Source organism: Polyodon spathula, chromosome 41 (genome assembly GCF_017654505.1).
Source record: "Polyodon spathula isolate WHYD16114869_AA chromosome 41, ASM1765450v1, whole genome shotgun sequence".
Taxonomy (NCBI): Eukaryota; Metazoa; Chordata; class Actinopteri; order Acipenseriformes; family Polyodontidae; genus Polyodon; species Polyodon spathula.
The window spans coordinates 2,858,377-2,884,401 of NC_054574.1; the positions used below are offsets into that span (position 1 = coordinate 2,858,377).

Sequence of the window (26,025 nt, forward strand, 5' to 3'; positions counted from 1 at the left end):
AGGATGCCCAGCTCTTCTTCACACGGCAATAAAAAATGCCCTAAGGTTTGATTAGATTCAGACAGACCAAGAATCTTTGCATTATTGTTTTTGTCAGTTGACATTTCTCAATTTAGTATACAGTTGCTCATCTGATTTCTTTTGCCTGACACTTTTTTATTGAAGTGATTCATAAAATCGTCACAGCTTCCTGGAGGAGGATTCTGTGCAACACACTCTAGTTGTGGATTTGTCCATTTTGTTATGGACTGAAAGATAAATCTTGGGTTGTACTTATTTTTGTCAATAATATCATAATAATAGACCAATCTAGCTAGAGACAAGGCAGCCATGTGTGAGTAGGACCAGTAACATGTTGAATAAAACCCAAGGACTCAAGCAATGTCAGAAAAATATCTTCCAAGAGGAGATCTATGGACATCAACATGTATATTAAAATCACCTAAAAGTAAGGTCCTATCATGTTTAACAATAATTATTGATAAAAACTCGCTGAATTCAGATAGACAAGAGAAGTTGGCTCTAAGGGGATGATAAGTAACAGCAGTCAAAATAAGAGTTTGACCATGAAACAGAAAAGATCGGATTTTGAATGATGTATAAACCTCATTACCAAAAATGGTTGCAATACCACCACCTTGTCCCTTAAGACGCATTTTCTGATAGAAGGAAAAACCTGAAGGACAGGCCTCTACCAGGGATGCATTTTTATGTTGCTTCAACCACATTAAAGTAAAAATGTGTAAATGTGTTTCAAGAATAAAATTGTTAATTAAAACTGACTTGTTTGCCAAAAGTCTTGTATTAAGTAAGCCAAGATGAAACATGGTTAGTGCACGGCACGGTAAGTTGACAGTGTGTGATGAAATCATAATTTTAACTACATTTTCAGTCCAAGAGCCCCGAGGGAAGCTGTTGGTTGATAGCAGGGATCTGACACTACTTCAAATGAATAGATTAAATGCTTCAAAGGTTCTAATGTCCCATTCAAACCAGCGTGTGCCCTGAGTTTGCTTGTCCTTTCACAGCTCTGACAGCCTCTGTCAGGAGCCTCTAGCCGTGCGAGCAATGAACTGGAAAATCACAGATGAGTAAAACAATTAAACCAATAAAAACAGTAATGAGAACTGAAGAGGAAAACATGTTCTCAAAGGGACTCGGCTTCCCTGAGCAAATTTAAAACCAGTGTGATGAGTGAGGGAGGGACACTGGCTGCTTTGATTAATACTTTTGAAACTTCAAGTGAGAGAGTATTCTGAAACTGTAAAGTCTGACTACTTGTTTATACATAACACAACATATATTAGTACTGGTAGTCGTAGGGTTATGCAGTGCAACACACATACGGTTGTTTCACTTTTAATGTTCTCACTATCTTTGTGGAGACAGGGTAGTGAAATAATGTGTCAGTGTGCTGATCACACACACGTCACGTCGCCGAATGTGTTCATTCCTCTTAAGGCATTTCTCAAACTTAGGAGCACACCCCCAAACTAATGTGTTTGTTTGTTTAAATATGTACGCTGGGGATTCCACAGGGAACATTGGCTCTGGTGCTCCCACAGGTTAGGGAAGCAAGAAAATGAGTTAATGACACACAGGAGGAAATGGTTTGGAAATACGACTATCATATAAGCATAATGAAGACATGGCAAAATCACAAATAGATGCTGCAAGGTAAAGCATTAAAAACATGGTAATCCAACCTAATGAAACTATTCCAATTATCTTGTCATTCACTTCCATGCTTTAAATAGGTATCTGTTCAAATTTGACATGTTAGAGGAAATGTTGTAGTAGAATAAAGATGCTTTCAGGTAGTCTTCCATACATGCACTTCCTTCAGTGCCTTCATACATTAACCAGCCAGCTCCTCCCCAAGACTGACCTGCACTGCAGCCTGTCACATGACCCCACAGTCACCCAGGTGACCGAGGTAAGACTCATGAAAGTATTTCACGAAACTTTACTCTCAGTACGACGGCTTAGCAATCAAACCACTGAACTACTACCAACCTAGTCAATTAAAATAAAAAGGTCTTACTGAAAAAGGCAAACACATACAACCAAGGGGAAGCTCCTCAGACCATTGTTCGCAGTAATTACCTGCCTTTTATTTACTGTGTGAAGCAAACAATGCAGCCAAGTCTGTGGTACTGTCTCAGGCTGAGGAGATAAATCAAGGCCCAGGCTTCTTCCAGCACCCCCACTTCCTGTGTAATTGCAGCCAACATGAGCAAAGGATTTCTTAGCAGCAACCAGCAGGAGAATGACAGCCTTGTTATTTTCTGCAAGTGGGTTTTAAAAGCCCCCTCTGCGCATTTGCACTGCACTTCAGAGTCCTCACAGGACATGCGAAAGCCGACAAAGAAATAGAGTTACTTGAAAGGAAAAAAACAAGTTACTTGTCTTTAGCATAAAAACTTTTTCTTACAGACAGAGACTACACCATGCATTTGAATTATTATTATTATTATTATTATTATTATTATTATTATTATTATTATTATTATTATTATTATTATTATTATTATTATTATTATTATTATTTATTATTTATTTCTTAGCAGACACACTTATCCAGGGTGACTTACAATTCTTATAAAAATATCACACTACAAAATATCACATTTCAGAATATCACATTACAGATAAGAGCAGTTGCAAAGTACAATAAAATCAGTAGCAAAAAATACAGTAAATAATTACATGTTAGAGCGGTTAACTGATATAAAAAATATTTGCTTATACGAGTCCAGTATGAACACGTAATAAGTATGAATTGTGAATGGATGAGAATCATTTCAGATAAGAGCAATTACAAAAAAAAATGGATGAATGAATTGTCTTCAGCTATCCTCATTGATAAATGATCATGTAACAAGTTCAATGTATAGAAAATAATGTTGATAATAACAATAATGAATGCAAGATAGACTAAACAGTGCTTGAAATGTATTTGGTGTTCGCTCAGTTTATAAATGACAGTATCAAAAAGATATATGAAAAGGAAACCAGTGCATAAATGAGGTTTGAAATCAATATCCCACATTCTAAGAACATAAGAACATAAGAACATAAGAAAGTTTACAAACAAGAGGAGGCCATTCGGCCCATCTTGCTCGTTTGGTTGTTAGTAGCTTATTGATCCCAAAATCTCATCAAGCAGCTTCTTGAAGGATCCCAGGGTGTCAGCTTCAACAACATTACTGGGGAGTTGATTCCAGACCCTCACAATTCTCTGTGTAAAAAAGTGTCTCCTATTTTCTGTTCTGAATGCCCCTTTTTCTAAACTCCATTTGTGACCCCTGGTCCTTGTTTCTTTTTTCAGGCTGAAAAAGTCCCTTGGGTCGACACTGTCAATACCTTTTAGAATTTTGAATGCTTGAATTAGGTCGCCACGTAGTCTTCTTTGTTCAAGACTGAACAGATTCTACTGTTTCCCTCCTTTGTTTATAAGTCAATTTCATGGGTTCTGGGTTTATTTTAGTTCTGAGATTTGGTATGTTATACTTTTGCATTCCAGCTAAGTCAATATTAAAATATATTTTAATGTTTGTTTACATTTTGAAAGAATGTTCAAACATGAAACCCAGGTTCATTCAGTACTAAGAAAGAATATTCAAACATGATATCCATGTTCGTTCAGCACTAAGAAAGAATATTCAAACATGAAATCCATGTTCGTTCAGCACTATGATAAAACAGCCCTGACTGTTTATTGTTATTTTTGCTCAGTGCCTTTGAAGTGATATTAGACGGAATGGGTTTTACTTCTGCTTGACCGGCTCTTGAATGAAATATCTTACTTGTTACGGTTGTGATATTAATGGTGATTTACAATAAAGAGCCTGGCGTTAATTGAAAATGTCAATATGATTCCAGTTTGAGATATTGAAGTTATTATCAGGTCACAATGACCCCATTCTCCGCATTCAGGGCAGATCATTCGGGGTCTGCCTGTAGGGTTGTTGTGAATGTGCAAAGGCATATGAGCTGGGCATGCTGCTGTACAGTATACCACCTCCGCAGTCTGTGTTAGTCATATCAGCCTTCTGAGGACAAAGAACATACAATGCCCTTTCTTTTCTTAAGCTTGTGTGCCAGTTTTACAAAATGTAGGTGATAAGATAACTAGCGTAGCTCTCAAGTAAGCCCACGCCAAGCCCATCTTCATACCCAGAGGCTCCACAGAGGCAGGAGGCCCCTTGAGCTCACCGGGCGTCTGGCCTGCAGGGGCCGCTTTTTAGTGGAGAATTGACCGCATATTGTGTTCTTTTTCTAAAAAGAGAATATTTATGAAGTGACTCTGTACAGTTGCTCTATCTCTTTTGTGATATGCTTGTCCTCTTGCCCACTGAAGCCACTCATATACCATATTCGTCAGCTGTACAAATGCATAAGTCAAAAATATTTGTATGAGAAAAGTTTTTAAGCAAAATGAAAGACCATATAGTGACAGACTAGGGTTGCCACCTGTGCGGGTCTGAATTGGCATTAGGGCATCTGTGCCTGGATGCCCTAATGTCCGGTTTTAAGTGAAATGCATAAGAAACACCAACCTTCCTTTAATATTTTCTTTGACATACATGCATTCATTTCTTAAAGGATTTCCACTGAAAGTACTGCTTAGTAATGCTTCGGTAAATACAAAGCTGTCTTCCCTTTGTATAAGTTAGTGACCAGCAGATGTGTGAGCCGCACGTAAAGCACAGCGTGGGGTTTTCACTAACTCTACTGTGTACAGAATACATTATTTTTTTTCTATGGGTCTATATCGGGACTTTCTTCCTAAGCATCTTTTTTTTTTACTGACACACAACCGACAGTGCTGTTGTTTTGTAGTTGTTAACATGTATTAATAACATTTCTGAATATATATTATAGGGGTGTTAAATTTGTCATGACATATGGCTGTAAAGTAATTCTGAACAAAAAACAGGTAGACAGAAATTGCATTGACTTACCGCAGTGTTACTCATCACCACAGCTTCTTGTCTCAGGTAAGATTAGACCCTCACCTCCCATGATATAACTACAATTTTTCTGGCTTGCAAGTTAAATTGCTAGAAATATCAAGAGCACAATACAGTGTATACTGCATGATTATTGTTATGTACCAGTATCTGGTGGTATTGTATTGAACTGTATTACAGTATACTGCAGTTTTGATAGACCTAGGCTAACTGAGAACTATGTCCGGGTTTGGTCTGTGGAAAAGGTGGCAATCTTAAAACTCATGGAAGGGCAGACGGTCTCAAGCAGTGAATAAGGGTCCCTATTTTTGGAAACAAGCAAGGAATCAAAATATATTGAACACAATAAAAAGGTGCTAATCAAAGCACAGGGACCTCCCTCTCTCCCTCTGTCTCCTTCCCTGCTGGGCTGCCAGCCTCTCAATCCACTCTTTAAGAGCTTTTGACTTCCAATTAGCTGACTGAATTTATTACCAGCTCTGTAGGCCGGCATGCTTGAGTGCACCTGGCAGTGTCGAGTGCCCAGAAGGGCTGACTGACAGGCATGCCAACGCCATGGCGCCTCTTCAGTTGTAAGAACAACTGGTGGATGGCAGAACCAGATACAGGCAGAGAGAGACGGACAGACAAAGGGAGAGACAGAGTGTGCAGGTCATGGGCACGTCTTCTTTGCAATCTCTAACCAGATTGTAGCGATGCAGACAGTTCAGTTGCCTATGCTTCTATGGGCCAACAATAGCAAGAGAAACTTGGCATAAAATAATACGAAATGGATTCTTTTCTTGTTTAGATTGCATCATGTTCTGTTCTGTTGTTTTGTTTGTTTTTTTTAATTGCTGTTCCTGCAGAGACAGAGCAGTGGTTCCCAACCCGGTCCTGGTACAAGAGACTTATAAAATGTTATAGCTAAAATATGCAACTGTTAAGAGCTGACAAAAAGTTTGAATTAAGCAAATTATCAATTTAATTAAGGGTCTAGTTAAGTAATTTAGTGCTCAGTTGGCATGAAAACCAGCAGACACAGTGTCTCCTTAGGACTGGTTTGGGAACCACTGACTTAGAGGACAGATCTCAAACTCCAGTGCACTAGAACAGCCATTCTGAAAAGAGCTTTGGAACATACTTTAAACTTTTAAGCGTAAATAGTTGTCAGGATGTTGAAAAAAAAAGTTACAGGTACATTATTTAAACAGTTGTAGCAACACGTGGGGATGTATAACGCTATATTTTTCGGAACCCTGCTACTTACTCTATTTAGTATTTTGTGTATCATTCTCTATTGCCGTTTCTGCTTAGTTATTATTCCTCAATGCTAATTTTGGGGACGTGTGGAAGTATATTTAGATCATAATCACAATTTAATGTTGTTCTGTCTTCTGGATCACGTTACTGGCTGAAAGCATTGCCAATCAATAGGGGAAGCAGCTGGTTGGTTAATGACAGGAAAGAAGCCATTGAAGGGAGCGAGGAAGTGCAAACAAAGATTTCTTTAACCTAGCATTGTACCAGATATCACGTTTAAAATAAAAACGTACGACAACATGTGTTTCTTTCAAAACTCAGAGCTACAGATATGGCTGAAACTTTTGCATCACCTAGAATTTTAGGATTTTTATGAAATCAAATAAACTACAAAATTATATTGCAAGTGTTTACCTCAAATTATAATAATAGTACAGTATTTCATGTTAGATTTCAACTGTCACATTTTCAGTTTTTCGTGAAGTATATGGAAAACTGCAAAGCGATGTGCAATTCACCAGCAGGAAAATAGTTTATCTTTCTCGGAGGTAAATGAAAAAAATATGTCTATAATGGTGGACCAAACAGTTTGTTACGGGGGTTTGTTTTTATTTGACTGGTCTAGCCTCTTCATCTTGATTATGGTGTCAGCACTGAAACATCCAGATAAATCACAGATAGTACCCCGCCAAATCTGCTGTCTATTACTGTAAATAATTTAGTATTAAAGTCCTAGTATTTATGGGGATTTGCTAGCTGAGTGATTGGAACGTTATTTTCTTCTCTGGTAGATTAAACAGTCATGAATCATTATTGATATCTCGCTATTGCTCAGTGTTACATATTTTGATTAAAAATGTCATCTTCCCAAACCTACATACTGTATATATGAATGTGCTATTGCCACATTTGCTTTATATGCTCATTTGTTTTGTTTCTGTACAGACATACACATAAAAATTATTTAAATATATTTTATCTGGGGGGTCCTCGATTGGCTCATCCAGTTACAGCACTGCCGCTGGGGGGGCACGATGAGTCACACAGCTTGGACGGCATCGGTTCATGTCCAGGTTGTGCAAAGAGGCTCAGTTTTGCTGGGGACTCCGAAGGGGGCGTCACATTGGCTCCGACGTTCCCATGATGGGGGATGGGAAACCAGCAAGAATTCCTTCTCCTCAACAGTGAACCCTACTGGCCAGACACCGAGCACATTCAGAGTGGATAAAAAGCAGGGCTGATATCAGTTCTCCAGGATCGGTAGCCCCGCCCACCTCTGCTCTGGATTGCTTGGCATAAAAGCGATTCTGGCTTCAGGCTTGTGAGAGTGAAGGACACTCACACGCCCTCAGAACGTCTGTGCTGTGTGGGGGCTCGCTGCGGTGAGGAGAAAAAACTTAATGGGACATTCCAAATAGAGGGAAAATAAATAAAATTAATAATTGGTCACTCTAAATTAAAACAAATATATGTTATTTTTTCTCATGTATAAAATTGAAGTTCTCAAAAAGGGGTCTTCGAGTGTCTCACCTAGTAAGGCCACGGCTGTAGGGTTAGGGAGGGAGTAACAATCGCACTACTGCACTAGTATCATGTCGTTGTAGATCCAAACTGTCTTAATCATAACCTGTTATCTCATATTGTATTCTAGTAGTATTTGCATTTACTGTAAACTACACTGTATTTAAATATTTTTTGCACCTTGTGTTGCCCTGTAACACTTATATGTCAGCTTGTAGTAAGACATCTAACAAATAAACTAATAATAATAATAATAATAATAATAATAATAATAATAATAATAATAATAATAATAATAATAATAATAGCTACTCAAATTCTGTTCTGTCTTTTGTCTGTCAAAGTGCTTTCACCTGAGCTCAACAGCTGTACTTTAGCTAAAGCTGACTGTATGCTAGTTTTGCTAACAATACCCTACTTTGCATTAGTGCACTTAGAAATATAAAGACACAATGGTAAGTGATGTCATCCAACTGGCATTGAAGAGTAGCTCCTGAAGCCATAGTCAAAAAACACAGTGTTTGAGTAATTGCAATGAAAACAAGAATATTTACGAATCGAAAGGAGGCCATTCAATGATTCCGGTCTTAATCCCAGTGATTCTGCCTCAACAGCATGTCTAGGTAACCCATTCCATACCCTCACCACTCTGTATGAAGAAGTGTCTCCTTCCCTCTGTCCTAAGGCTAGCTACACTTAATTTCCAACTGTGTCCTCTTGCCCTGGTTTCAGTGCTGTGCTTAAAGTATCGGTTAGGGTTAACTTTGTCGAAACCTTTTAAGATTTTAAAAACTTCACTTCATGCATGCCCCCCCCCCCCCCCCCCCCCCCGATTCCTCTTTGTTCCAGGCTAATTAGATGTAGTTATTTTAGTCTTTTGTTACAGCTTCATCCTTTAAGCTTTGGGATTAGTCTGGTTGCTCTTCATTGGACTCTCTCCACTTTGGTGTTATGGTGACACCGCCTGGTCACAGTATTCCAGGTGCAGTCTCACCAGTGCATTATACAGCCTCATCATAACCTCCTTGGATTTGTGCTGCACATCTTTGGTTGTAAACACAAGCATTCTCTTTGCCTTTTTGATAGCTTCCCCACAATGTCTGGTTGTGGAATCCATTATAACACCAATGTCTTTTTATTGGTGTGTCTGTTCTATTTTTACCCAGTTCTCTATATGATCTAAATCTTTTTGGATCTACTGGGTGGCTGTAAGAATGTCTCAAGTTTTATGTCATCTGCTGGTTTTACAAATTTTCTAATTACCCCGAGATCTAAGTCGTTGATGTAGTTAAGAAACATGAGTGGTCCAAGGACAGATCACGGTGTACACTGTCCCAGCTATTGGTTTACAAACTCTCTGCTTCCTTTTTTTAACCAGTTTTCTATCCACTTGCATGCACTATTTTGTATTGCAGCTGGAATATCCGCCTTTCATGTGGCACTTTGTCAAAAGCTTTTTGGAAGTACAGTATATGATGTCATAGGCTTTTTTTGTGAGGCAAGAGTGCCCTTTTCTGAACCCGTGTTGGCTGTCTCCTGTGATGTTGTTGCTGTAGAGATATCTAGTTCCCCTCTTATGATTGATTGCATGACTTTACATGTTATGGTGAGACTGATGGGTCAGTAGTTTCCCGATTCTGACTTTCTAAATATGGGGATTACATTTGCAAAGTGTCAGTCAGCTGGGACATCTCTTGTCTTGATTGATTTGTGAAAAATCTTTGCCGGTGGCTTGGTGATCACCTGTTTGCTATTGCTTTGTCATCCTCAACTACATTCCCCATGGTGTCCCCTTAGGCTCTTGACTTCTTCCTTGACTGTTCTGTTTGGGGCTGTGTTTAATATCTGAAGCACTGTTGAGTTCAATCTCTCTTTTTTTTCAAAAGATCTTGACTTCTTCCTTGACTGTTCTGATGTTGCTGTGGTTTTGGAAGAGTTTTCTGGGGTTGTGTTTAACCCTTTGCAGTCCATTTACTCAACATTTGTCAGACGCATCAGGTTCAATTTATTTTCACATGTGCTGTTTATTTTACACACGCTGTTTAAAATGTATATATTTATCTCCAGCCAAGCCCCACTCCTTGTTCACTGTTTTTTTCACATACCTCTTTATAGACGTGCATACTGATAACTCTTCTCCTGATTACCAAACTCCTCAATAATGGCTCTAAATCTTCCTTGACTGTTCTGCTGTTGATACAGTATTGGAAGAGCTGTTTGGGGTTGTGTTTAATGGCTCTACCTCTTCCTTGACTGTTCTGCTGTTTCTGTGGTATTGGAAGAGCTGTTTGGGGTTGTGTTTAATGGCTCTACCTCTTCCTTGACTGTTCTGCTGTTGCTGTGGTATTGGAAGAGCTGTTTGGGGTTGTGTTTAATGGCTCTACCTCTTCCTTGACTGTTCTGCTGTTGCTGTGGTATTGGAAGAGCTGTTTGTGTTTGTGTTTATGTCCGAAGCACTTTTGAGTTATCTCTTTTTGCTTGTTAGATTTTTTTTTTTTTATCTGCGCAAGCACTTCTTTGTTTTGTTTTTGTTTTGCTGTGCTGTTGTCATTTTTGTACACTCTGTAGATCTCCTTCTTATTCTTGATGCTTTGCTTGATGAATTGTTTAAACCATTTTGGCACTGCTTAGTTTGGCCTTCTTAGTCTTTAAGATGAAGAGGTCTTGCATTTCCAGCATGATGTCTCTGAACTTTGACCATCCACTTTCTACTAATGGATGTTGCTGTTTTTTCATTTCAGCTGTTTCATTTTCTTAAGCTCCTGTGTTTTGTCCCCCAGGTTTCTAAGGGCTGCGACTATGTGTTTGTGAATGGGAAGGAGTCACGTGGCTCAATGAACGCCCGTGTGGTCTTCAGATATGAGCACCTGAGTGCCCCCCTGGAGCTGACAGTCTGGGTCCCCAAACTGCCCCTGCAGGTGGAGCTGTCTGACTCCCGGCTGAGCCTCATCAAGGGCTGGCGTGTTCCTATCCTCCCGGACCGACGGTAAGCAGTGCTCTTGCCATCACAGACAGACTCAGCGTTTCTACACACTTTTGCATGTTTTCCAGTTTGCCCTATAGGGTTTCTAGTTCATAGTAGCTCTGGAGGAACTCCTAATAATCCTGACATTAACACAACACAGGGAGTCACTTCTCAGCTAAAGGGCTTTAGTAGAATGGTAGGATATTTGTCTTTGAACTGTATAGTTTGTGATTCGTGTCTAAAAGTTACAAAGTTTGGTAGGAATTTGACAAAAATAAATAATATCCCAAACACCCATGAATGACTAGGGTGCGAAAGTATCAAAATAAAACAGAAAAACACCCACTGAATGACTACAGTGTAAAACAGAAAAATAATGATGATAAAAAAACATAAATTCCACCGCAGTACAACCAGCACCAACGACCTCTTCTGGGGGAGGAAGAAACGATGGTACTCAGAGTAACCTCTATAAAGCACTCTAAATAACTGGGTTGTTTGCTCAATATTCAATTGCACCAAACCCGTTGCTAGATTCTAAAACTGCAACCCGATAAACAATAGGTTTAAAACAAACAATAGCTATATTATTACGGTACGATACTTCCCTTTTCACAAACAGTTAGCTTCTCACAATTTTCAAACAAATCTCTATAGTATTGCAATGTATCCTCTGCATAATTTTCAAGCAAAACAAAATCCGACACACCTTGCAACTATACCTAAATCAGATTAAAGGAAAAGTAAGCCAGCTGGCGAAGGCGAAACAAACCAGTGTCAATAATCAGCTTTACAGCAGCATATCCATCTCCATGTAAACGGATATGTGTCCCTTTTATAGCGCGAGATCCTTTCTTTTCTGCTTCAGAACAAATAGACTGACACAAAGATTAATAATCCTTCCGTAGAAAACTACATTACCCATGAGTCAATGTGTTGAAGTTATATTAGTCACGAGTTGATGAAGTCACCATGCCTACAGTATCCCAGCTACCAGAGCAATGTGAAGAGGTAAACAAAGCAAATAAATATTTAATTCTCTAACAAAATGTGAACAGCAATACTTTATATAAACATAAATCAAACAAATTAATCAAACAATCCTACAGTGACAACTACGAAACTCAATAAGTAATAAAGTGGAAAATATAAGCAGACATGCACATTTACTTTTTGATCTAGCTGGTGCAGTTGTTTGCTCAGTGCATAGGGAAGTAGATTGCAGATATTTATTTTTAGTTACTAAGTTATTGGTTAATTCTTTAAAAAAAAAAAAACTGCAAGGATGTTTTAGAAACTGTTATACTATAGTATAATGGAAATAGCTTGCAGGGATGTTTATTTTGGGTTTCTGCCTTGTGCAACACACTCACTGTGGTCAAATGCATAGTCTCTGTCACGATTAATGTTTTATTGTTATTCTTCTTCATCTTATCTGATTAATCTAATTAAAATACTTGAAGATAAATCTCATCTACATTTCTCTAAAATGTACTTTTAAATCTCTTTTAAATGTACTGCTATGTGTTCTTGTGACAGAGACAGAATGATTCTTGGTGATAAATCTCCCTCCCGACCTGTCAGGGCACTGTGTAAAGGGAACAGAGTGCCCTGGACTGGATGGCTAGACAATTCATTCCTAGGGTTAGAAGGAAGTCGGTCATCTAGAAAGGGGGCGGGGCTACAATGTACTAAATCATCGACCCGGAAGGGAAATGATGCGGCAGCTGTGGATTGGACGAGTGGTTGCACTAGTTAACCAAGAGGTCATGATTGACGGTACAAAACGGGGTGTAGCAAAGTGATCTGTTCTTTGTTATGGTTAAGCTGAACCAGAAGGAAAGACATGTGTTATTATCATGAGTGTTTTGTTTGTTTTGTCCCTCGTTATCGTGTCGATGTCGCTTTCAGCCGCATACAAAACCGATGCAACATCATGTCGCGTCTTATCAGGTCTGTCTGGTGTGCGGTGGCCTTTAGGCTGTGGCAGGCGGGTACATATTTGGCTGCTAGATTTGCTGTCCGCTCCTCCTCTGCCTGTAGGATGGGAACTTTAATGCAGTCTGAGAGCAGTTTAAATTATGATATTTGACTCTCAAATATAGGAATATATTTCCCCCTTATTTCTATGTATTTTGAGCATGATAACAGGAAGTGCATCTCTGTTTCAACCTCCCCAGTAGTAGTCCACAATGACTGCGCACACGTTCCTCTCTGGTAACCCAGGATTTGTTATATCTGCCCTTTTCAATGGCCAGGCTGTGGTCTCTTCAAAATCAAATATTTGTTCGAAATCCAATAAATACTCATCCATATTCCAAATACTAAAAGAAAGCATGTGGCCTAGTTCTCTACTAAACCAGCCTCTACCCAGGTTTAACTTACTCTTATTTACTTCATTAGTAAGCTTACTCAGCTGTGGTGAAAGCAGACTAAGCTTACTCTGCTGTTTACTGTTTACTCTGAGAGTAGCTGCTCTTTAGTTACTCTACTTTTATGCAGCCACCCATTTTATTTAATGTTTGTACCTAACACCATGTTATATTGTAATCATATTTACTTAATTAAACCTCAAAAGGGCCTTCAAAACACAGTTTGAACCAGTTTCCATGGTAACCACAGGCCTCACATTGCAGTAGAGGCAATACAGGCTTCAAAGGAGATTTTCATTGGTGTGTTGGCAGATTAAACTCCAAAACTTTGTTCCTTGTTCAGTCTTTGACTATAAATGAGAATTAATCTGCTTTTATGTCACTTACTGCGGAGTGTTTGGCAGTTACTGACAGACTGGCATCACGAGTTACCACAGGAGAAAGTGCAGTACACATTCATTATCTCCCTGATGGGTTTTGTACTGAGAAACAAAACTGCCCTGATAGTGTTCACTGAAGTTTAGCAAGTTGTACATCATTTGTCTTATTTCAAGTGTCTGAGGTGTGGCTGTGCATAGCTTATTTTGACAGAAAGCATTTTATAACTCAATGACTAAGCTTACGCATTTTCTTTTACACGCAATATCAAAAGTAATACAGTACTTCCACTTAGCTGACCATAAAATGTGACCTACTGGGGGCCCAGAGGCTCACCGGGTAAAGGCATGGCCGTGTGGTGTGCAAGGTGAGTCATACAGTGAGGGGAGAGCAGGTTCCTGGCAGAGCTGATGAAAGGATAACAATCTCAGCTTTTTTGAAATCACCGTGCCCATCTGTAACATAAATGCACGTCTCCCTCATCTGTGCTCCAGGGTTACGCGGGACAGTGAAGATGACGATGAAGATGACCGTCGCGTGAGCCGTGGCTGTACTCTGCAGTACCAGCATGCCCTGGTGCGTGTGCTGACGCAGTTTCACACCACCTCCACAGAGGGCACAGACCAGGTGATCACCATGCTGGGGCCTGATTGGCAGATAGATGTCACAGAGCTGGTGCAGGATTCTCTCAGAGTGGAGGATGGGAGCCTTGCTGTACTGGTGGACAGAACCGTGCTGTTGGGGTTGGAACCAGGGACTACCAGTCTTAAGGTAACCGGTTAACTTTTAATGGGCAGGTAGCTTCAACTGGCAGCAAGGCTGCCATAAAAGGATTAGCCCAGTGAATACTAGTAATGACACAGAATAAGCTATGGGGAACATAATGAGTAGTTATTGAATTGTGCATGTGTACTTACAGTACTGTGACCAGTGTTGTTGATGATGGACAGTGATATCCTTAAGACCCAACTCGACAAAGTTCTGAGATCAATCAGCTACAAGGAACCAGATGACCTTATGTGGGCCTTATGTTCAAGTTAGATTCATGGAATAATTTAATTAGCTAGAACTGTAGTCGTAACCTGTGATGGGTTAACCCAGGTTTCACTGTGCTAAGACCATAACGACTACACACACAAGTCTACAAGCCTCTCTCTAAGACCTAATGGCTTTATTGAAGTAGTACAAGTAGCGTGTGTGCTTCCAGGGCACGCCTCTTGTGAGTGAAATCTAACATCTGCCCTGATCAGCAGGACTCTGAAGAGTCCTCTGACAGATTGAGTGGAAGCTGCTAGTATGATTGAGAGCAAGGGATACAGGCATTTTAATTGGGCTGGGAGGGATACTCTCGGCTTTTCCCTGGTCAGATTTCTTCCCCTCACATTGAAATGCCTTTGATCACAGCAATGGCTCTGAGAGTAATTGCGGGTAGCAGCCAAGGCACAAATTTCAGACTTCCATGCATTTACTATGCTAGTCGGGGTATATCAGTACATACAGAGCCATATTTTTAAAGGGTTTACTCCAGTCTTTATAACTCCGATTTTTTCAAAGTGGTAAAACACCTTTTACTTCTACAAAACTAGAACCAACCAACTAAGTTATACATTTCAAATTCTCTTAAGCACTTTAAATGTTTTTCATGTATCAGACTCAAACCTTGAGTCCAAGTCTGAGTCCGAGTCACGAGGGTCAAGTCTGAGTCCGAGTCAGCACTGTAAACTAGTGGTTGTAGTGGGGGAACAGTTTACCTAACGGGCGTTGTCTGATATCCCTCAGAAAAAATGCATAAATAATAAAAAAATTAAATAACAAAAAAAAAAAAAATTCGATTTGTTTTTTTATGGTAGATTATTCTGTTTGCATGTCTATTTCAACTTGTCTGTCCCTATCTTTTTTTCTTTTGGAATTGGAAGACTGTTTGAATGTACCTGAAGTTTATAGAGAAGCTTCAAGTTCAAGTTATTGGATGTTGTTTTTCACCTTGATAGAAGCTGTGATCTGGACTCTAAGAGCCGGTGTAGTGTTAAAAAGTGGTACATCGTCATTATGTGGTATATGTACCAAAACTTGACCCATGTAATGTCAAAAAGTACACTGTCAGATTTTGGTACATGTGTAATCAATTGCAATCTGATTAGTGTTTTCCTGTTGTCAAAAATAGGTACATGCACCATTAATTCTACCACTACCATTAAATGACCATTAATACCATAAGTTTTTTGCAAACTTAAACTGGAAACAGACAATCAAAAGCTATGTTTCCATCAACAAATCGAATACTTTTCTAGCAAACTTGCTAAATTTTGCTCAAAAATATACGTGAATCTTATCGTACATTAAACTGGATTCTAGTGAATAAACAGCTGTATGTAATGATGTCACAAGCTTAAAAAAATGTTTTTTGCTAAAATTGTCTTGATCTGAAGGAAAAAAAAAAGTTTGATGCATTTCCATAAGTCGCTATATAACGTTGCTGGACTGAAAATGGACGAAGAAGAAGCGATGTGTTCCAAGAATTAACTAAAATTGGACAATTGTTGAATATATATATATATATATATATATATATATATATATATATATATATATATATATATATATATATATATATTATGTGATACATCCTCCCAATTAAAAAGAATTAATGGTAACATTGTACAAAGTTTTCAGATTTTTTTGAACCTCTGTTACAATTAATATTATATTATTATATAATAATATTATATCTGATATGATTTTATTGCCTATATCTATCTATACTTATTATGGAGAATGTCTTACTGTCAGATCATAGTCTATGGGAGGTCTTTATCGATGTGGCCTCGGATTTTCTTTCTTTAAAGTTGTGGGAGGACGACCCTTTTATGTATAAAACAAAACTTACCAGGTCCAGGGGAGCCTTAAAAGAAGAAATTAGTATCTCCTAGTACGGCCAAGAAATTATGTAAAAAAATGACACAAATATTAAACATGTCTGCTGCAGAAAATACGTTTGTAAGAGAAGTGAAAGAAAACAGGAGGGTCAGGTGTATGTTGGCATTTGTAAACTTGGACCAAAAAGACGCACAGAATGAGCTCTGTCTTGCCTACAGTTTGGCAAAAGCTGTTACAATTTACAACAGGTAGAGTCTTTAAAGAAAGCACCACAGAAATTGACTCCAATTCCTCTGACTTTCAGAGACTGCACTGTAGTCCAGAAACAATGAGAAATGAATTATTTACTGTCGTTTTTTAACCTGGAGGCTGCAATATGCAGAAAATATAACTGCAACCATATTCAGTAGTTTGGAAAATTAACAAAATGATGATCCAGCATAGAAAATTGTGTGGTTTAAATCAGTCAGGGCATCACAGCATTATGAGGTATGTTTATTTTATATTATATTTAAATGTTTGTTATTCTAAGGGACATGATATATGATCATGTGCTTGAGGTCAATATTTTGTAAGGGGTCCATCACGTAACATGACTGTGCCGACCCCTGTATATGATATGTGTTATTTAAGTTGAATTACCATAACTGCTCTGTCCGGTGCTCCTCAACAAGTTTTTTTATATTGCAAAAAAAAAAAAAAAAAAAATGTTTCAAGAATATTTTTTTGATAATTATGAGGGGCAATTACATCTGTGGCCAAAAGTTTTCCAGCACCCTATAGAATTAACCAATGTTGCTTCATAAAGTCCAATGAAACCTGCTGAATGATGTTACGTTTACATATTGATTACATATTGCTTTGTAGTTTTCCACATACTTAATGAAAAACTGACAGAAATTGAAACATTTGACACTTCAAACTCTAACATGAAATACCGTACTGCTATTATAGTTCCAGTAAACTTTTATGATATAATTTTGTAGTTTCTTTGATTACATAGTGTTAAATGATCTAAATTATTAGGTTTTTTTAAAAAAAATATGCCTCAGTCCTGAAATGATATGCAAAACTTTTGTCCATAGCTGTAGACTTATTTGATTGACCCATGTAATTAAGTTTTAATTACGTTCTCAGTCCTGGGAGAGATGTGCTACGCTGACCACATAAACACTACCATATAACTGAATAAAATATGCACTTGCTCATAAAATTAGCTCGGAAAGTATTTCTATTGCATTTGTACGCATCATTTATCGTAGAGGATACATTTTTATCCACCCCTATTCAAAGTATATATATATATATTTTTTTTTTTGTTCGTTTGCATGAATTAACCGAATTTCACCTGCTTCCATCACTGTTCTCAAGCTTTTTTTATTTTTTTATTTATTTTTTTTAATAGACATTAGTTTTAGTGCATAAAAAGTTTAATGGAAACAGATCATTTCTCTAAAAGGAAAAAACAATTCACAAGAAGTCCACCGCAAAGTTGCACAGTAAAAAAAAAAAAAATGAACAAGACCCAATGTATTGCATATGATAAATATTTGCATACTATTTCCATAATGGTATTAAAATTAAAATTACAACGTAAAAGACATTGATGCATTTTCGAGATTGTGCTTCAGTTCATTTGATTTTAGATAATGTATTCGTCATCTTTTCTCTTTTACACAAAACATATTATATTTATGTATTTCCCTTTGTGTAGGTTCATAATGGAATAAAAAGATGCAGTTCACACAGACAGATGCACAGCGTATTGCTAATTTGTGTTTCCCGCATCCATAATAAATTATTTTCATTTTGGTAAATGAAGTGGTATTAAGTTATTCTGTCACTTTTTTTGCCATCAATCAGTCCTTCTGTCATATCAGTCTAATATGTCTGCCTGTTTGACAGGAGGCAATTTTCAATTTGAGAATTTAGTGGCTAGTTTTACACTGAATTTACTAGGTGAATTCATTGACGTTTTGCAAACAGTGATGGCGTGTGCTGGGAACGATTGGAGATTAGAAGCAAAGCACAGATTATTTAATCACACAGCGACTTTCTGATCTGAATTAAGAAACTCTAAAAGTATGATTTTTTTTTTTAATTCATTTCTGTTTTCAGTAAACTCAGAATTATTAAGGTGACCAATATTCTACTGTTTCCATTGCAAACAAATATATTGTATTCCAGAGATCCAGGGAGCTCAGCAAAATCAAATTACGTATTTGTCAAGAATGCAGTTTTAGAAATGTATTTCTACAGTGCTTAAAAAACGATTTAAAGTAGTAAAGAGAATGTCTCATTAAAAGCCAAATAAGATTTACTTGTTTACCATGCTGACATTATTTGTTCCTTATAAAACTTAATGCAAAAGAGAAAAAAATAATTTGTTCTGCGATGGTTGCAGTTGAATTTGTGTATGTGTGTGTGTGTGTGTGTGTGTGTGTGTGTGTGTGAGGTGGGGGGGGGTGTTATGCTACAACTCAGTTCCAATTTCTTATTCTTACTATGATTGGCTGCAAAGACAACAGGGCTAACCAGTGATTGGATAATGTTAGGAACATGATTTTTTCTTTAAATAAATATTGGAGGAAATGCTTTGAAAATATGGCCCATGGTGTGGCTTATCTGTGCTGAATTTTACCGCTGGCACAGCTACAGTATGGTGAACGCAATGATGCTAATAAATTAGAAATACTGACATAGCTATTTTTATGTCATGAAAATTTATAGATTTTTTTTTTTTTTTTTTGCACTGCAAATACATTGTGAAGCATATTGTGCATCATTTAAAACAAACAATTTTTACAATTTAAAAAACGTTCATATTTAGAAAAAACATTTTAAGATGGTAAGTGATCTAAATGTAGACTTAGATTAGGGTGTCTTTCACTGTACCCAGCTCACCTGTCGGAAGGACGAGCTCTGTGCTTTTTGTAAAAAGTAATAGATAAATACAATCCATGCATGTCCCCAACTCCCCTGTCCACTGAACCAAGACCCTCCTAACAGACTGTACACAGACGTTTTGAACAGATTCTTGGTAAGGTCTTTCCACAGACTGAGATCAGCCTGCTGTTAAAGTTTATTTAGCTGGCATTGGTCAAGCTGTCATCAGTGTTCAGAAGTATCTCAGTTTCATTGCGCTATAGCCTCCCTCAGAATTTGTTGGAACGTTGCTCTTGGGAAACATAATTGTCATCTGGCCGTGAAACTTGAGTTTCAGATGCACTGAAAAAAAATCATTAATAATTCACAGTGAAAGAGAAAATTCTACCTTCCCTTATCTCTGTCTTTCTATGTTGAATAATAGTAATTATTAGCGTTTCTTTTAATCAAAAATTGAGCTCCAGCTAAGGTTTGTTTGCAATACAAATTCTTTACTCCCCTGTTTGATATTTCCAATTTGCATTCACTTGAAAAGCCAGGTTTCTGTCAGTGTCTCAGCAGCGACCCCTGCAGGAGAAGAGGGGTAATTTTAGCTGCTTTCTTCTGTTGTAGGTCCCTTGTAACTGTGGCATTGAGTCAAGGGCCCAATCATAGTCTGTAGTTTCCTTTCTGGCCTTCTGTACCGGAGGGCAGTAGAGAGACACCCTGCTTGGAGTTTTTTTTTTTTTTTTATTTAATGAAAGGTACAAGGACTAATACCACTTCCTAAATATAGTCACACATTTCATTTCAGCAGGGGAAAAGAATTCTTAATTATTTTAACACTGCAGAATTATATACAGGTCTAGGAAAGAGAACCACTCAACACTGCAGAGTGCTCTAGTAGTATTTGAAAGAGAACTCCACTCTCAACACTGCAGAGCGCTCTAGTAGTATAGGAAAGAGAACTCCACTCTCAACACTGCAGAGCGCTCTAGTAGTATAGGAAAGAGAACTCCACTCTCAACACTGCAGAGCGCTCTAGTAGTATTGAAAGAGAACTCCACTCTCAACACTGCAGAGCGCTCTAGTAGTATAAGAAGACTCCACTCTAAATTGCAGAGTGCTTTAATAGGATTTGCTCAGAATTGCAGTGGTAGTTTAGTGGTGGAGACACACAAGCATACAGTATCTATCGACTGTTCATTAACAAGGATAAAAACAGATTTTTGTCACGCAGAATAAATTATTCTGATAATGTTACCATTCTGTGCACTGTGCAACAAAATATTCAACCAGATCTATGGAAGCAAGTGTGATATTAAGATGGCAAAATGTATTGACAGACTACTCCACATATTCCCAGAATCTTATATTCTCTATAACTTTTGCTAAATAATATTAATACCAAGTTCCATGCAATTGTATAACCTGTTTTCCAGATATGTGGAACAAAGTAAAGTGTGACATGTGCATTTAATGTTATGTGTGTTACGCCCCCTACAGGTGGAGTCCCCCCTAATGGAAGCTGTTCTAGGTGATACCCAGGTGTTAATAACTGATGACAAAGTCTCAATAACAGACCTCCGAGTGCATGCCATCGCCAGCCTCTCCCTCACACTGCAGCCCAGCCCAGGAAACAGTCACACCATGGTCGCCAAGGCAACAGGGCTGCAGACTATCACTGGGCCTAAACAGGTACGTAGCAAAAAGCCATTGGTACAAAAAAACTGTATGCAGACAAATTCAGAAAAAACGTGCTTATATGTGTTACAATAGTATAATAGTACTAGATAACATGTTGTAAAATGAAAACGCACGTGTTTCTTTCAAAACTGTACATTTAAGACCTATATAGTGAATGGGTGTGTATGGCATAAAAAAAGTATAGAATTATGTTATTAACTACACAGTTGGAATCTTCTGTACCTCTATATTCCTATGCAGCAATTTTCCATCTGTCTGTACAAAAACGGCCTAATTAGCACGTAGGAACCAGCCATATAAAGATAGGGTATCTACAAAACAAACTACAGCATATACATGATAGTCATTTACTGCAGAAGGGACTAGCAGCATCACACACTCCGAGCCTTCTGCATTTGGCTGCAATCTGAAATAAACTCTTGATTTTATACAAATATTTTTAACCTTACAGGTGTGACTATTAAAATGGGATCCAAGGCAGTAATTGTGTTCAACATGTGAACGAGCAAGCTAAAACCAAACCCTTGATCACTAGATATTTGTTTTCCCATTGTACTTCAATGCAGGATAAAACACACTGTCCTAGATATTTGTTTTCCCATTTTACTTCAATTCCAGGTGAAAAGAAGGAGAGGTTATTGTAGAAATTAGCCCTCTGAACAACCTAGCCCTTTTCATTGACTGAAAAAGGATGATTTATGAGTGATCAGTTATGATTTCAGATTTCCAGTAATCCTTTATTTTCTGTGACTCGCATTATTTTTAATAACACTGCCTCCTTCAACATCATGGGACCCATCTGCCGTATGCACTCAATTACATTAATCTAATGCATGACCTGGTTTTTAGAGGTGCTGACATACAAACATGTTTGATAAATTGCCAAGCGTTGATTCTACTGAGATTTTTAAAGGAAACTAGGTACAGTGTTGCTTGAACCGATGTTACCCCACAGCCCTACAACTTCAATTAGAAGTGAGGGGACCAGAATTACATTGAAAAAAAAATCCACTGGGGTTAAGAAATAGCGTAAAGCGGCAGTCGCTTCAAAAGTCGTTTTGTTTTTTTTTATTTTTTATTATTGAATGGTGTTTGCAATCCTTCTGAGTGGTTCTGGGTTCTGTTGCTCCCTCATTGAATTATTTAACTGGTTTTACCCGGCTTTGAACTTGCTTTGAGTTTGTCTGGCACATCCCGTGATGGGACTGAACATTCATATTATGATTTTTTCAAAGATACTACATGTACTAATAACTCCATACAGATGTTTACATTTTTGACAGAGCTGATTTAGCTATTTTATAATAACACACATACGTGTGCAAATCTGATATATTTCAATGCTGTGACCCCCTTGGAAATGAGGTCTTGAATCTCAAGTAATTCCCTAAATCTAAACCTTTCAGCCAGTAATAGGCTTTGACTCAGAAGCCACTGGTAAAGTGAAATGACCCAGGAAGTGTTACAGATATGTTGAGTGCAAGGCATAGTAACTGAGAACTTTCTCTAACCTCATGTAGTGCCAGCTGTTTAAAATCAAAACATGTTTATCATAACATTTATTTCTTACACATTTGCAAACAGGCCTATGTAACGAATGGAAGTGAACATCAGATAATTGTGTTGACTACAACCGCTTTAAGTAAATTAATGAATTATATTGTTTCCTTAAATCATGATTCCTTGATTAATAACTAAATGTGTTCTTGGTTCAACAGGAGGCTACACTGACCATATGGGTATATTACAGTGACGGCACAGCGGCACCCTTGAGCCTATACAACCCAAAAGACTATAACCTGCAGGTCAGCACACTGGACGACAAGGTGGTCTCGGTGTCACAGGACTCGCATCTCCGCTGGCCCACAGTGGTGGCTGAAGGAGAGGGCTCAGGGGAGATCATTCGAGCAGAGATGACCATCTGTGAAGCCTGCCAGAAAACCAAACGCAAAAGCGTGCTCTACTCTGCTCCCGTCTACGTCAAAGTCCGCTTCGGGCCGGAGGAAGACTCTGAAGAAGATGCAGACTACTATCCAGGGGGCAGGACAAGCCAGGGGACATTAGCAGGCAAGAGAGAGGTAGAAGAAACAACCACTACTAGGAGATCAGTTCTGGATGGAGACAGCTACGAGCTGACAAACAAGCAGCCAGCCAGCATCCCTATTGATTACACCAATTTCCCCACCACTAGCATAAGATACGGGGAGGAAGAAGAAGAAGAGGAAGAGGAGGAGGATGATTTTGTCCAGGCCCCTCGGAGTCTAACAGACCTGGAGATTGGGATGTACGCCCTCCTAGGTGTCTTCTGCCTGGCCATCTTGGTCTTCCTCATCAACTGCATCGTCTTTGTTCTCAAGTACCGGCACAAACGTATTCCTCCAGAGGGCCAGGCCAATGTTGACCATTCTCATCACTGGGTGTTCTTGGGAAATGGGCAGCCCTTGCGGGCACAGAATGACCTCTCACCCCGGCAGCCAGAAAGTCCAGGAAACCCCCTGGAAGGGGTGCAGACTTGTTGTCATGGAGACCACCACAGCAGTGGCAGCTCCCAGACAAGCGTGCAGAGCCAAGTCCATGGAAGAGGAGATGGGAGCTCAGGGGGGTCCACCAAGGAGCACAGTGAGGAACCCCTTAACTCACCCACCTCCAAACGCAAGCGGGTCAAGTTTACCACCTTCACCACTCTACCCTCAGAGGACATGCCCTACAACTCTATCCCGATAGCGGACGAGGAGGACATACAATGGGTCTGCCAGGACATGGGCTTTCAAGACCCTGAGGAACTGCATGACTACATGCGTAGGATAAAGGAGATAGTCTAGAAAGAGCAAGAAAGGTGCCGCAATTTAGTTTCACTTGGTGGCATTCACAAACAAACAACGGGAACAAACCATTGTTTTCTTTGCACAGTGCCCTTCCTCTCCCAGACACTCCTTTCTTTCTTTCTTTCTTTCTTGAAGCTTAAATCCACAAATCTTTGAAGGCTATTCAATGGCTTGCTATTCTTTGTCCTGGATATACACCTCCAGAGTGGGTCGGATGTCTCAGAACAGTACTGACTCAATAGGGAGGTATTCTACCGACCCACAAACACTGGGTGATGTGGGGCTGTTCGTGGCGGGGTGCGGCTCAGTTCTTGCTTTTGTTTGTTCGTTTGTTTATCATAAATGCAAGTACCTTCTCTAACAAGAGGCCTTTGAAGTGCAGGTCACAGAACCAGAGGATGTTGGGACGGATAGTTTATGTTGCGTCTTTATTGAAGGTGTATCAATACTGAAAACGAGATGATGCGGTTTGTTTGAATGATTGCCTTGTCTTAAACACGCCAAAAACACTACACATGGTTGGAGTGGCCCCCTAGCATCTGACAGTGTGCAGTCTTTGACTTCTCACTAAACCTCAATACAGGTCAGAAAGACCAGAAGCCGGTTTGTTCAGATGAGAAATGTTTTTTCATTGTTAATTGCATTCCAGTTTATTCACTGTTTCCTTGTGTTTAGAGGACAATGGAACCCACGCATTCCAACCAAATGTTCGGAAGCACTTAAGCAAAACTGAATGCTTCTTTGTTTAAACAACTAAGCATTCTGATAACATTATTTATTTGGGGGTGTCTAATTTCTTTAGAATTAAACATATTTAAAGATTTAAGCCCAGGTGTTCGAAACGATGCGTAATCCCCACAAAAAATTTGTGCCTCGCAAAAATTTATGCTTTTACACAAAAACTGACACAACATGGCACGAAACAGTCGCGCGAAGTTGGAAAATAGCAGTTTTATTGCTCAATTCGCAAATGTGTTTGTGCCTTGCAAAACCACCTGCGCATTCATTACCGATATAGCAGAAATGCACAAGACCTGCGTGTGAATGAGCAGAATTGGAATACTACACGACAATGGACTGTTAACAATACCCTGTCAAGCAGCTATCATAGGTGTACAGAACATACCAATATTCCCCAGACGAGTCTACACTCAAACATGGAATGCAGAATCAAAGCTCAGCACACATCGGTAGCATTGGCACTCCCACAGTTGCATGCCCACCCCCACAAATATATAAATAAGCTACTAAATGGAGAAATGAAACCATGGACCGCAGAATAGTGTAGGCTATTCAAAATATAACTTAAATAAAAATATATTGCGGCGACTTGCTAACTGGATAAGTGTCAACATGAAGGAGACGGACAGAATATCTCTGCAGCATCAAACTCCACTCATTATTTTACAGAAACGCGCCTGTCAGCCAGTGTTCTGAGTAGCTCCAACCCGTGCTCCTTACACTAAACATAAACATATTAACAGAAGTGTGGACTGTAAAACAAACCCACAATGCTGTAAACACTACTCTATTCGGACTCCCCGAAGATGGGAATCTCAGCATGGAGCTGGCCAAGAACGTTGCCTGTGGATGCAGCTTGCACAACTGTATCCCTTGTCATACTCCTGCTGAAAACCCCTTCCAACTGCCCCCACTCATCACACATCCTGCTCCTACCACAACTCTATGGCACAGTCAATAGCATGGAATGCGGATCGTGGGTGTCAAACTACGCTTCTGATATCAATGAGAAATAAACAACAATACCTAAAGAAAAAGTCAGCTGTGTCCTTATACCTGAGTGTGGAATTACCGGGTGAGTGGCATGAAAGGAAAGGAAGCCTTTGGAGAGGCAACTACAGGGATATTTTAGGGATTAAGCCCTTTGGCACTGCGGCCCTTTGCCAGTGTTGCTGAGGATAGGACACTTAGCTAAACGCATGCAATGGAAACATTCTGTGCATTGCAAGCCTGTCATGCTTACTGCATTTTCATTCAAATTTGGCCTTCGGAGCAATTCAAATAATTGTGTGCTTAAGCATATGAAATTTGTGCACATGCATGCATTTGTTTCTAATGTTTATCATTATCACAGGCATTAGCATGGCTAAAACTAAGGGCCATCACAGATTCTATGGAATTCAAACAGATGTATCTTTGCTGTGCTGTTTGCTTTGAAGTGAGTTTATGATTTATCTACTTCTGTCTCCATAATGCTGACAGGTGTCACACAAACCTGAGTGCATGTTACCTATTCTAATTCATGTACATTTTTTGACTTTCTTGTTTTCTGTTAC

General features: G+C 38.9%; 1 protein-coding gene across 1 annotated transcript; it reads left to right on the plus strand.

Annotated features, from left to right (window-relative positions):
- The first annotated feature begins 10,523 nt into the window (after positions 1-10,523).
- LOC121305113 (transmembrane protein 132E-like) lies at positions 10,524-25,780 on the plus strand. The gene is made up of 4 exons (XM_041236656.1): positions 10,524-10,725; positions 13,949-14,225; positions 20,703-20,894; positions 22,622-25,780. The coding sequence occupies exons 1-4, from the start codon at positions 10,574-10,576 to the stop codon at positions 23,723-23,725; spliced, it is 1,725 nt and encodes a 574-aa protein (XP_041092590.1). The 5' UTR covers positions 10,524-10,573; the 3' UTR covers positions 23,726-25,780.
- Positions 25,781-26,025: the final 245 nt, after the last annotated feature.